Source organism: Balaenoptera musculus, chromosome 4 (assembly GCF_009873245.2).
Source record: "Balaenoptera musculus isolate JJ_BM4_2016_0621 chromosome 4, mBalMus1.pri.v3, whole genome shotgun sequence".
NCBI lineage: Eukaryota > Metazoa > Chordata > Mammalia > Artiodactyla > Balaenopteridae > Balaenoptera > Balaenoptera musculus.
Genome location: NC_045788.1, coordinates 22,912,465 through 22,926,257, shown reverse-complemented (window position 1 = coordinate 22,926,257; position 13,793 = coordinate 22,912,465). Strand labels below are relative to the sequence as shown.

Here is a 13,793-nt window from a genome sequence, read left to right as displayed (position 1 = left end):
AGAAGTCGAATCTTCTGTCCTCTTGGACCTAATTGGTTCTAACCTGTTTTATGTCATAACCTCAAGGGCTATGCCATTCTTTCAAAGGTTGTGCCCTGCCCCCTTCCCTCCTGTTTCACTAATATAACCCTGAAAAACTCTGTATACCTATTTTTCAAATGAGGACACTGACGCTCAAAGAGGTTAAGTCACCTGTTCAAGGTCACACAGCTAATAAGTGTCAGAGCTCAGACTGAGCCTAAGTTAAAAAAAAAAAAAAGAAAAAAATCAGGGCTTCCCAGGTGGCGCAGTGGTTAAGAATCTGCCCGCCAATGCAGGGGACACGGGTTCGAGCCCTGGTCTGGGAAGATCCCACATGCCGCGGAGCAACTAGGCCCGTGAGCCACAACTACTGAGCCTGCGCGTCTGGAGCCTGTGCTCCGCAACGGGAGAGGCCACGATGGTGAGAGGCCTGCGCACCGCGATGAAGAGTGGCCCCCGCTTGCCGCAACTAGAGAAAGCCCTCGCACAGAAACGAAGACCCAACTCAGCCATAAATAAATAAATAAATAAATAAATAAAATTAAAAAAAAAAAAAAAAAAAAAAAAAAGCATGCTCTTTTCACTCTGCTGCACTGCTGCTTATTAGATGTCTACTTCAAGCAGGACACTTAGAACCAGTTGTTATTTTGATTTTTTCTCCTATTTAATTAATTCCTTTTTTTAAAATTAATTTATTTATGGCTGCGTTGGGTCTTTGTTGCTGTGCGTGTGCTTTCTCTAGTTGCGGTGAGCGGGGGCTACTCTTCTTTGCGGTGCCTGGGCTTCTCATTGAGGTGGCTTCTCTTGTTGTGGAGCGCAGGCTTCAGTAGTTGTGGCACACGGGCTTAGTTGTTCCTCGGCATGTGGGATCTTCCCGGACCAGGAATCGAACCCTTGTCCCCTGCACTGGCAGGCAGATTCTGAACCACTGCACCATCAGGGAAGCCCCCTATTTCATTAATTCTTACTCTTTTGTTTCTTTTCTTCTTTCTTTGAGTTCCCACTGATCTTTTTAAAAAGCTTTTAAGTTGATTACTTAATGAATGAAGAGAAATGTAAATTTACTTCTAAGTACTGTTTCAGCTGCACTTTACTGTTTTTTTATTATTGTTTTCATTGTCATTCAGTTCTAAACATTTTAAATTTCCTTCTCTAATTCATGGATTGTTTGAGCAATGCTATAGTTTTATTTTCTAAATATACAACTTTAGAAAAAAATGACTCCTAATTCAATTTCATTGTGGTCAGAGACCATAATCTGTATAATATTGTCTCTGAAATTTGTTGCTACTCCGTTGGTGATTTTGTATGTGGACAAATTTTGTAAGTCTGTGCTTAAAGAGATGTTTCATATCTGTTAGCTACAGAGTTTTATGTAGATCTATTAAATCAGACTTGCTTAAAATATTAATCTTCAAAATGCAATACTTACATTTTAGCCTTAAATTCCTTAGTTTGAATATGTCAGGTAGTTTGGTGAATGGGATGTCAGGAACTTGTGCTTCATTATTTACATCATATTTGTAACACTGAAGAGGACATAAATAACTGATAAATGTGAAGCAGTTCCAGTGTAGGAACTTGATTTTCATATTAGGTCATGACAGACGTGAACAAATCTGCAGCTACAGTGGGAAAGCAAAAATCACAGGCGTAGTTCAGGTCTTGCTTGGGTTTTTAAATATATGTTTTCTTTATCATTGAAAAATTACATTGCTTTACTGAAAAGTAAAAACATCTCCCCACCCCCCAACCCCCAACAGTTTGACTTGTAGATTCAAATTCTAGCATAGAAGGCGGACGTATGGAGCCTCCATTTCTTTAAGCCCCTATTATTTATGGTCTTTTTGAGGTGAAATTTTATTTTATCCTTCCCCTTGAATGTCTTATAAAAGTTTTTTTTTTTTTTTTAAGAATTTTAAGTCATTACAACAGTCGCCTCTTTTTTCTTTAATTAATTAATTTATTTATTTATTTTTGGCTGTGTTGGGTCTTCGTTTCTGTGCGAGGGCTTTCTCTAGTTGCGGCGAGCGGGGGCCACTCTTCATCGCGGTGCGCGGGCCTCTCACTATCGCGGCCTCTCTTGTTGCGGAGCACAGGCTCCAGACGCGCAGGCTCAGCAATTGTGGTGCACGGGCCTAGTTGCTCCGCGGCATGTGGGATCTTCCCGGACCAGGGCTCGAACCCGTGTCCCCTGCATTGGCAGGTAGATTCTCAACCGCTGCGCCACCAGGGAAGCCCCTAAAAGTTTTAATTTAGAAATAATTTTAAAATAAAAGTTGCAGAAATAAGGCAGAGACCTCCTGAGTACCCTTCACCCAGATTCACCAATTGTCAATATTTTGCCACATATGCTTTCTCACTCCCACTTTCTCCATATATAGAGATTATATATATTTTTTCATCATTTGAAAGTAAGTAGCTCCTATCATACCCTTTCACTACTAAATATTTTGGTATATTTTTTCTAAGAATGAGGACATTTACTTAAAAAAAGAGCACAATCCTCTGATCAAAAGCAAGAAATGAAACAATACGGTTATCCAGCCTGTGGACCATGTTTTGATTTCTCCAATTGCCCCAGTAATGGTCTTCATAGCAATTATTTTTTGTGGTTCAGAATCCAGTCCGGGATCACACATTAAATTTAATTTTCATATGACTTTAGTCTTTTAAAATCTGGACTGTTTCTTTAAGCCTCCTTTGTCTTTCATGATACTAATATTTTTTTAAGAGCTCAGGCCATTATTTCATAGAAGTCTCTCAATTTGAATTTCTCAGTTGCTGCCTCATGATGAGATTTAGATTATACATTTTGGGAAATACCTCAGAAGTGATACTGTATCCATTGCAGTGCACTTGAGGAGATGCGTGATGTTGGTTTGTCTCATTGTTGGTTGTCATTTGGTAGCTTTGATCAACTTGGGTGAAGTGGTATGTGCCAGGTTTCTGCACTATAAAATTTGAATTAAGAGGTATTTTGTAGGGAAATATTTCAAGACTATGTAAATATCCTTTTGCTCACCAACTTTCATCTACTAGTTTTAGCATCTTTTGGTGATTCTTGCCTAATCCATTAATATCACAGTGTTTACAAATTGGTAGTTTTCTAACTGCTTCATTTCTGTATACATATTAGTTGGCATTGTATTGCAAAGAAGAGCTTTCCCTTCTTCGTCGTTATTTGTTTCTATCAGTATGGACTCCTGGATTATTATTTTATTTAATGGGTTTAGAATCTGTTATAGTCTGTTGCTGTCAGTATATACTTAGGTGCTTAATTTCCCCTTTAAGCTGGCTTAAGTTGTCCCTTTAAGTTGTAGACCCTTTAAGCTGGCTCCTGTATACTTTTGATACGTCTCCATCATTTTTCGAGCCCATACTTACTTGAGGTACAATACAATGTTCTAGGTTTATCTTATACATTACCTGCCCAGTGCTGGAATTGGCTGTTTCTCCAAGAACCCTGGTGTTGCTTTCAGTGGATTATCTAAAACAGCATGGTATAATATTTCACAGCCCAGTCTTTGTCACTTCTTAGCTGAGTTGATTTGGTCAAATTATTTAACATCTCTAAATCTCAATTTTTATCTGGAAAGTGACAATTAGAATGGTACATATCTCACAGTGTTGTTGTGAGGGTTAATTTAGATAATTTCAAGAACAATGCATGCCACATAGTAAATATGACATAAATGTTGCTTATTATTATTATTATTACATTATTATTCCCTTTTTTCCCTTTAACAGGATGTTCTTTTAAAGAATATTGAAGACGAAGTTTTTTGTTTTGTTTTGTTTTTTTGTTTTTTAATGGCTTTACAGAATTTTAAATTGAATACAATTTGACATGACGGCAAAAAATGTAAGTATTTGTAAATTTTTAAATGTAAGTATTTAAAAAATGAGTTGTACTTTTTCGTATGCATCTTTTCTTTGCCATTCTGATTAATGAAATTCAGTTTACCGGCATTAGTTTATCACTGTTTTTGTTCCTGCAAAGAATGAGATAGTAAACTTTAACACTGTTGAATATTGTGCTCTCATGGCCGTTGCAAATCGCTGCCAGGTTGCTCCATCTCAACAGCTGCAAAATTGCCATCTCCAGAAAGTTTCCCACCGCCCCCCCCACTCCTCCTGTTTTGTGTGCTGTGATAAATTTGTTTTGGTGCTTGCTGGAGACTTACTTGGCATTATTGAGAAAAATCACTGTTTTCTTTGGCTCACATTTTTTCTTTTGGATATACTCTTGGAAATGTGTACAGTCAGATGTTGTTCAGAAGAAGCTTGCTGTCCTCCATGAGATGATTCCTGAGGGAACATTAGACTTAGTTTTTTTGGAGAAGTTATTTCTGTTTTTCTTTTGCTTAAGGCTCTCATTTCTGAATCTACTTCCTTTCAAGTTACATTCTTATTATCACCCTGTATCAATGGATTTATTTCCAGTCATGGTGAAGGATTATGCCAGAAAAGAAATACTACAACATATAGGGAAATAATTTATTATAATTACTGTTCCCAGATTATGTTGGAATATTTGATTACAGGTAACAGAAACCAGCTTGGGCTACCTTAAACAAAAAGGGAATTTATTATAAAGATACCGGATGTCTCAAAGAATTCAAGAGTAGGAATTTAGTGGGTCCTCAGAAAGATCTGGGTCCAGAAACTCGAAATCTACCAGGAATCGAAGCAGTATTTGGTTTCCATTTGTCATCTCTATTTGTTTCTGTGCATTGGCTTCATTACTCTGTCTCTCTGCAAATCATCTTCCTGAGTTCTCAGTCAGCATCTTGATCTACTTGTTACAGTACCAGCCTATTCAGAGAGAGAGAGAGAGGGGTGAAGGAAATGGGGGCAGGCAGCCTGACAAATCCTGTCTGCCTATGTCAGCTCTAATTTCAGACTCCTTGGGGAGGACCTCTGGCTCTACTGCAGCCTGATAGCTGCCAGTAGTCTGGCTAGTTGTGACCCGAGGCAAGTGTCATATTGTATAAAAAGATCTTGTGAGCCAGACAGATAGTTCCAGATACTGCCCCTTATACATTTAAAGAAGAGCATCAAAAACAAACAAACAAAAAACAGCCAAAAACCAGAAAAACACCCCGATTACTTATCTCTATTTTCCCATTGTTGACCTTGCTTTTAACACACATGAGTAGCTATAAGCAGATATAGACTTTGGTTCATTATCATCTAATTAATTTTTTTAGCATAAATTATCAGGAGTAGTCTGCTTTTTAAAAATTTTTTTCATTGGGATACATTTGTTTTACAGTGTTGTGTTAGTTTCTGCTGTACAGCGAAGTGGTGTTGAGTTCCCTGTGCTATACAGCGGGTTCTCATTAGTTATCTGTTTTATACATATTAGTGTATATATGTCAATCCCAATCTCCCAGTTCCAGCTTTCCCCCCTTGGTGTCCATACGTTTGTTCTCTACATCTGTGTCTCTATTTCTGCCTTGCAAACCGGTTCATCTGTACCATTTTTCTAGATTCCACATATATGGGTTAATATGTGATATTTGTTTTTCACTTTCTGACTTACTCTGTATGACAATCTCTAGGTTCATCCACGTCTCTACAAATGACCCAATTTTGTTCTTTTTTATGGCTGAGTAGTATTCCATTGTATATATATGTACCACATCTTCTTTATCCATTAAGAGTAGTCTGCTTTAATCTATGGCTCTTGTATATATTCGTTTAAGTGCTGTCTGGGGAAAAGAAGAAGCAAATTTTTAGTCTGTGTATTGGAAATTTTCTTCCAGGATATTTTCTTGATTTTCTTCTCTCCTCTAGAAAAAAGAGAATGTAAAAGTTATCCTGAGCAACAAGATGGTTAACATTCAACTAGCAAGTATATTTTGGCTTAAAAATGTACCTTAAATCTTCCTAGCCGTATGTACAGTTTGCTATATTAAAAGTTGTTTCCCTAAAGTAACAAAGCATTTGAACCAGTGGTAACTATTCTCCCATTATTTCGTTTGTATATTTGGAAGTAATCAAAGAGTATGCAAACAGTTTCTCTTTCTGCTACAGCAACCTAGGGGGAAAGGGCTACGTCATGAGCTGACCCTCTTCTGATTCCCTGGAGTTGGGGACATGGAGAGGTCAGGCCTCAGACTGGGCTGAAGCATGTGGGAAAGAACTGAAGTAGACTAAACATCTAATCAGGTTCACTAGCCATTCTGCAATAGATAAGAACATTTTTGTGACTTTTAATATGTTTTGTCGAGGTACTTACTGGAAGGCTCATACCAGTTTACAATGCCATGAGCGACTCATTCTCATCTCCTCCCTCCCCACCTCTCTCCAACAAATAGAAGTGTCTGACGCTGTTCCGGGCTCCTACCTTCTTGGGGTTCATAGTGTAGTGAGAGAAGATGGTAAATATATAATGTCAGGTAACGATAACTGTTACGAAGAAAAGTAAAACAGGGTAAGAGGAGAGAAAGTGACAGCGATGAGGGAGATCTCTTTCAGCGAGGTGTTCAGAAGAGTCCTCTTTAGGGAAATGATGTTTAGGCAGAAGAATGCTCTTCAGTCTCAGTGCGAGAAGAAGGAGCCAGCCATGTGAATATCTGGGGAAAGAGCGTTCCAGGTAGAGGCAGGAGAAAGTGTGGTTGTTCAAAGAGCAGCAAAGGACCAGCTGATAAGACGGAGCGGAGCAATTAAGCCGGGGAGAGTGGGAGGAGGCAGGTCATGGGGAGCCTCAAACACTGGGGTGAGCAGCGTGTGCTCTAAATGTCAGTGGGGAGCTTTGAAGGTTTTGAGGACGGTTTCATGTCCTGACTTAGCATTTTCAAAAGCTTGTTCTGGCTGCTGAGTGCACAGACTGAAGAGGGGCATAGTAGAAGTGGGGAACTCATTTGGTACTTGTCCCAGTAGTTCAGACATCAGAGTATGATGACTTGAGCTGGGGTAATGATATTAGAGATGGGGAAAAGTGGTTGAATCTAGGATGTATGTGAAGGGACAGCCACCAGGACTTATTGAGTAATTAGGATCTGGGGACAGGGAAGAAGTTAAAGATTGCTCAGCATTTGGCTTGTGTAACTGGGTAAGTGCCTTTGCGGTTTAATGAGAAGAGGAACCCTTGGGGAAGTACAGGATTTTGTGGCAAACTCAAAAATTGTTTTGAATATATTAAAGTTGAGGGACCTGAAAACATCCAGGTGGAGATATTGGCCAGGCAGTTAATATAATGATCAATAATGACTCTGGAGCTCAGGGGAAAGCTTGGGGCTGGATCTAAAAATTTTGGAGTCATTTCATATTAGATTGATTATTTTAAAGCAGTATGATTCCATGAGATTATGTAGTTCATGCGTGGCTAGAGAATACATAAGGACCAAGGTCTGAACGCAGGGAATCTCCAACAACTGGGGAGGAGGAGAGGCAGCAAAGGACACTGAAGGAATGGACAGAAAGGAAGGAAAGAACGTTACCCTGATGATGTGGAAGCCAAGTGAAGACAGTGTTTCAAGAAGGGGGGGAGTGATAATTGTGTCACATGCCGCTGAAAAGTGACTCTTAGATATAGAAGAGGTTGTCCAGGTTTTATGGAAGCATTATTAAACATACGTTCAAATATTTGCATCTTCAGTTTCTGTTTCTCATTTTGCATTTCTCTTATGAGAACAGTTTTTTGTGAAACGTTAGTTTTGCCTCAGCCAAGCCATCCTAGGTCCCTTATGGTTACAGGTGTTAGAAACCCTATTCAGAATCACTTCAGGCAAAAAGTGGAATGTGTTGATTGGCATAACTGAAAAGTCTGGAGTACTATGGCTTCAAATACAACCGGGTTCAGGGAAATGATGGGCGTCAGGGCTCTGTCTCCCTTTTTCCATCTCTTGGCTCTGTATGGTGGCATAATAGCCTACATTGGCCTCATAATGCTTATCTCAGAAGAAGAGAGGGAACTTTTCTTTTCTAGCATTTATATTTCAAATTCCATGGAGGAGCTTTGGTTGACTCTGCTTGGCCCACACGCTTAGACAAGTCATTGTAGAGAAGGAAGTAGGGTACCATAAATGGTTTGCTGCTTCACTGTGGGTCATGGGTCCACTCGTGTTGTCGTAGCACATTTGAGTCTCTAAGATGAACAGCCCTACCAGAACTGCATGGAGTGTGGGATGTTTCATTTTGCAAAAGGAAGTTCTGCAGAGCTGGCAATATATTCATTGTATCTGGGATAAAATTGTTATCAGGTACTATGTAGTATCCAGTGATACTCTTCTAGACCAAAAATGCAGATGTGTTCTCACTTAAGTTCACTTAGTATACAATAAAGGATTTGAAAGATAATTTGAGGTGTAATTTTTTGCCTTGTCAAAGAATCTTTTAACAATATGTAAGCCATAATACTCATTACAGAAAAATTAGAAAGTACAGATAAAGAAAAGAAACTAGCCTAGAGATTATCAGCAAAATTCTGCCTAAGAACACATCTGGTATATACACAAATACATATATAAAAATATATATATTAAAAAAATATAATACACATAGATTTTGGTATATATATATATATGTGTGTGTATGTGTATATATATATATATATATATACACATACACACACATATATATATATATACCAAAATCTGTGTGTATTATATTTTTTTTAATAAAAATGAGGCCGGACTGTTTTGTAACCTACTATTTAGCTTAGTCTCTATGATGAAAACCTTTTCTTGTCTTGATAACTCTGTAACATCATTTTAAATGGCTCTTTTATGTGATCTATTCTATGGACATTACACTAGTTTCCTAATACTGGCCATTATTTCCATTTTTTTCTCTTTTTTTAACTTTTTGTTTATTTCTGTTTACTCATTGGATTATTTCCGTGAAACAAAAGTCTTATGAAATTACTGGCCCAAAGAGTATGTACTTTATGGACTTTTGATTCATATTGCTAAATTGCATTTCAGAAAGATTGCACCAATTTACAAACTCACCAGTGGTGTATGAGAGTGCCATTTCCCTTTATTTTCTTTCTAATCTTTGTCAATCTAATCAGCAAAAAAATGGTATGTAATTTACTACATTTCTCTAATTGCTAGTTAGGTCAAATTGGTATTCTCTATGTTTATTGGTCATTTGTGTCTCCTTATGAATTGTCTAGGTCAGTGTTGAAGTAGTAAAGCCATTGCCCTTTGAATTAACGACCCAAACTTGAATATTGCTTTGCCATTAACAAACATGTTCACATAATTATTTAATTTGGTCTGAAGAGCTGTCTGAGTTTGTTGTACACATGTGTATCGTCATCCTCATTTTGCAGTGACTGTTCCAAGAACACCTTGCTTGTGAATGAATGGTAGAGCTGAACTTTGACCACAGACCATCTCGCTTTGAATCTTTCAGTTATGTCAATCTGAAATGTTAAAGATCAGTGAAATTATAATGCTGTTATTGGGGAATATCGTTTGACTCAACATTTGGGCTTTGGATATATTTTATTCAATAGACATTTAGTGACTGCTTACAGTATGCAGCACAGTGTTTGAATATCCTGATAGAAAACTTTTCTCAGGATCTTATTAGATGGAAAATTTTACGTAAAATTAGTTTACTTTTTTCTCTTGATCTGAGAAACATTATATAGAAAGATCCTTTTTAAATGGACAGAATAAAGAAAGAATAGCTAATATTTTTAAATGCCTTTCCTACCCAAATTTTTCTACTTGCAAATCTACTTTTTCTTTGAATCTTTATACAGTGTTTATGAAAGCAGAAATTAATACATTTTTGAAGTTTTAATTAAATAAATTTTAGTAGTATTTATTTAAGCTCTGAATACAAACACCTCCCCTCCATCCATGAGACCAAAATTACACACACTATTGATTTACAATTGACTTTTATCTTTTTGGGGTATAACCTGTTGTTCACTAAGGTGCAGGTGTACAGCTGCTTAAAACGTTTCCAAATCCGTTTGCTACTTCACTTAGAAGTAGCAAAAGTTGAACAGTAAGAGCAGGTGTTTAAATGTAACAGTTCCAGTAACTGAACTCTCGACTGTGAGTATGTGGTTTTGGTTGAGGTTTTTGCCGTTATCTTTGTATAATAAGAAAAAGGTATAAACTGATACTTTTGAAGTTATTGTAATACATGTATTAAATAATCACATTGTATTAAGCATGGAATATATTAAAGGCTGTCTTTGCCTTCTTTGCTTTCTGTTTACAGTAGAGCACCAACAAAAATTTCGCCTTTCTCTTTTTTTGTAGTAGAAGAGCTTAAAAAGGAGAGGCATGTTAGTGATGCCACAGTAAACTCTTGGCATTTACAAATTGAACGCTTAACGTTAGTATTTGTGAGCAACTCTGGAAATCCATGCAGTGGTATTTTGTTGGAAATTGTGTTGCAAAAGGTTTACTTTACTTCTAATAGAATACTTACGAGAAGCTAGACAGGATGAAGGATCTGCACCATTATCTACATAGAGTTAAGAGGCTATGTTTTAGATGCCTCTGTCTTCAGCCGCTTCCATAAAAATTTAATATTAGATGCCAGACATAGGTTTGCATCAAAATTACTTATCTATGATGTGAACAATATGTAGAAATATTTCTGGTAGCATCTTTTGAAAAAAAGAAATAGCTATTAGTAGAACATCTGAATTCCCAAATAATGAAATCATTAGCTCTTATATTATGAAATTATAAAGTATCAAATGAGTGGTTTTGAAGAATATACAGAGTTAAAGCAGTGGATAGTTTAAAAACATAAAGCAAGTACAGAGATATAAACTTACAGAGCTTTGTGTGCCTTAAAATCCTTTCAGTGTGTTAATACTTTGAGAGGATGTTTGGGGTACCAAATTAGCATGGATGTTTCAAGGTTACAAATCTACAAGGATTAAAACAATAATACAGTAGTAATAGTAGAACCATTTATTGGATACTTGCTTTGTGACAAGTTTTTAAAAATAGGGGGTTTTTTTCTGCTGGCTCTATCTATAATGAAATTTTAAAACTCCGCTTGATGATACTACCATATTCAGCTTATGATTCCAAGTAGTCCAGTAGACATCATATTAAAAGAAATAAATTGTCTAAAGGAGAATTTATAAACACACTTGCTTTAGGTAGTCCCTCAAGTATCTTACAAACAGTAATGAACATTAAAATGGATTGAGCACTTTGTGCCAAGCCCTGTGCTTTACGTGAATTCTTTTTCTTAATCTTTCTAACAACCTGAATTGGTAAGCACCTTTAGCAGCCTCTAATTTATGGACGAGGAGACCGGATATAGAGAGCTTGTGTGACTTGACCACGGCCATACACATAGTGGGCTTGATGAACTGGAGAATGAACCCAAGGCCAGTGGACCTCACGTCTGCGTTGTGGTATTAATGGTCTTTATTTGTCATAATGTTTAAAAGCATTATATGCAGTGATTGTGAACAGTAAAAATTAAGGACAACAATGAGGGTGGAATTTTGGTATATCTTTTGGCAACTTCACCGTTGCCAGATTACTTGCTTTCAAAAAAAACCGTCAGTAAAATCTGTAGATCTCACATCTGCTCATAAGTAACATTATTTCATTAATTTTCATCTTGATCTGGACAGTACATTATTTTTCCCATTTCAAGCAAAATGACAATGTTTTAATCCAGCTCCTATAGTTGATATCATTAACTCATCTTTATGTGACAATGTATAATATTTGATATGGACCTCTGGTGGAAGGTTATTAATAATAGCTTATTAAGTGATCACATATTATTTAAGATCCTATGTATAATTTTTTAAACTATTTTATTCAGGTTGGTTTGACTTCTACAAATGCAGAATTAAGAGGATTTATAGATCAGAATCTCAGTCCAACAAAAGGTAAGGACAGTTGAATAAAAATTTTCTGCATTGAGCTAGTTTTATTGCATTTGTTTTATAAAATAAGCAGTTAAATGAAGAATTACTTTATGTATAATAATTATATAATATTACTGTGTTATCATATTCCAAAGAACTTTTATCATATAAAAAGTCAATTACCTCTGAGAGGTGGAGAGGTGGGGAGAGAGAGAGAGGGAGAGTGTGTGTGTGTGTGTGTGTGTGTGTGTGTGTGTGTGTGTGTGTGTGTTTTGAGAGACCCTATTTGCTGGTGGTTTAACTTGTAAGGAATACAGTAGAATGAATGAATATATATGTAATTCCTTTGTGTAATAGATGGTTTACTGGGGGAATGCTTATATCAGAAATCTGACCCATCCATACAAGAATTTGTGCAGGACACTTGTCAGTATCTTTCACTATGTATCATTCAACAGTATCTTTTAGTATGTAGAAATAACATCTGAAATCTTTATGGTTGAAATGATATGGTGTTTGGGATTGGCTTCAGAATAATCCAGTGAGGGAAGAAGAGTAAAGTGAGTGGAATTACAGATAAAACAGAATTGTCTGTGAGTTGGTTAATTGTTTAAGCTGGGTGATAGTTATATGGGGTTTCATTATTCTTTTCTCTCTTCCTTGGTATATGTTTAAATTTTTCCATTACACATATACAAAGGTAAAAACAAAAGTGTCTACTATTACAATACAGATAGCTGTGAGAGAGACATCAGCTTCCTCAAAGGCTTTATGTCTAAGGTGGGCTATGTATGTCTAAGGTGGAGAGAAGGCTAGAGAAATCTGTATTTCAGTATAGAAATTGCTAGCTTAAGAGTAGAAATGGTCTGTAGAAGTATTCTAAGAATTTAAATGTATTCTGAAGCAATGAAAGAGACACTTGAAGCCTTGATGCTTGTCATTTTTTCCCCAATTTTTTTTATTGTGGTAAAACACACATAACATAAAATTTACCACTTCAACCATTTTTAAGTGTACAGTTTGGTGGCATTTAAGTACATTCACATTGTGCAACCATCACCACCATTCATATCCGTAACTCTTCATCTTGCAAAACTAAAATTATACACCCATTCAACAATTCCCTATTTTCTCCTCCTCCTTTAAACCCCTGGCAAGAACCATTCTACTTTCTGTATCTATGATTTTCCCTACTCTCTACGTACCTCATATAAGTAGAATTATACAGTATTTGTCTTTTTGTGACTGGCTTATTTTGCTCAGTGTCCTCAAGGTTCACCCATGTTGTAGCATATGGCCGAATTCCCTTCCTTTTTAAGGCTGAATACCATTCCATTTTAAGTATGTACCACATTTTGCTTATCCATTCATCCATCAGTGGACACGTGGGTTGCTTCCATATTTTAGCTATTGTGAGTGACGCTGCTGTGAACTGGGAGTACAGAGATCTTTCTGAGACCCTGCTGTTAGTTCTTTCGGATATATTCCTAGAAGCGGAATTGCTGGGTCACATGTCATATGGGTCAAATAATAGAATTATCTTTAATTTTTTGAGGAATTGCCGTTTCGATTTTTACAGCAGCTGTACCATTTTACATTCCCATCAGCAGTGCACAAGGGTTCCAGTTTCTTCACATTCTTGCCAACACTTAACTTATTTTTATTATAGCCATCGTTATAGGTGTGAAGTGATGTCTTATTGTGGTTTTGATTTGCATTTCCCTAATGACTAGTAATATTGAGCGTATTTTCTTGTGCTTATTTGCTATTCACATATCTTCTTTGAAGAAATGTCTGTTCAAGTCTTTTGCCCATTTTTGAATTGGATTATTTGTTTTTTGTTGTTGAGTTCTAGAAGTTTTTTATATGTTCTGGATATTAATTCCTTATGAGAGAAATGATTTGCAAAAATTTTCTCCCATTCATCAGGTTGTCTTTTTGCTTT

General features: G+C 36.6%; 1 protein-coding gene across 6 annotated transcripts in view; it reads left to right on the top strand.

The window, feature by feature from the left end:
- The window catches only part of TFDP2 (transcription factor Dp-2), a 174,309-nt gene that overhangs the window by 44,651 nt on the left and 115,865 nt on the right, over positions 1-13,793 (top strand). For 3 of the 6 annotated variants that reach the window (XM_036849899.1, XM_036849897.1, XM_036849896.1), the window contains exons 2-3: positions 3,772-3,886; positions 11,803-11,869. The exons of 1 other annotated variant lie outside the window; for it this stretch is intronic. In XM_036849899.1, coding sequence (XP_036705794.1) covers positions 3,872-3,886; positions 11,803-11,869 — 82 coding nt within the window. In that variant the 5' untranslated portion in view covers positions 3,772-3,871. Of the gene's footprint in view, positions 1-3,771; positions 3,887-11,802; positions 11,870-13,793 lie in introns of those variants that run through there. 2 more of the 6 variants (XM_036849903.1, XM_036849900.1) reach the window with 1 other exon arrangement.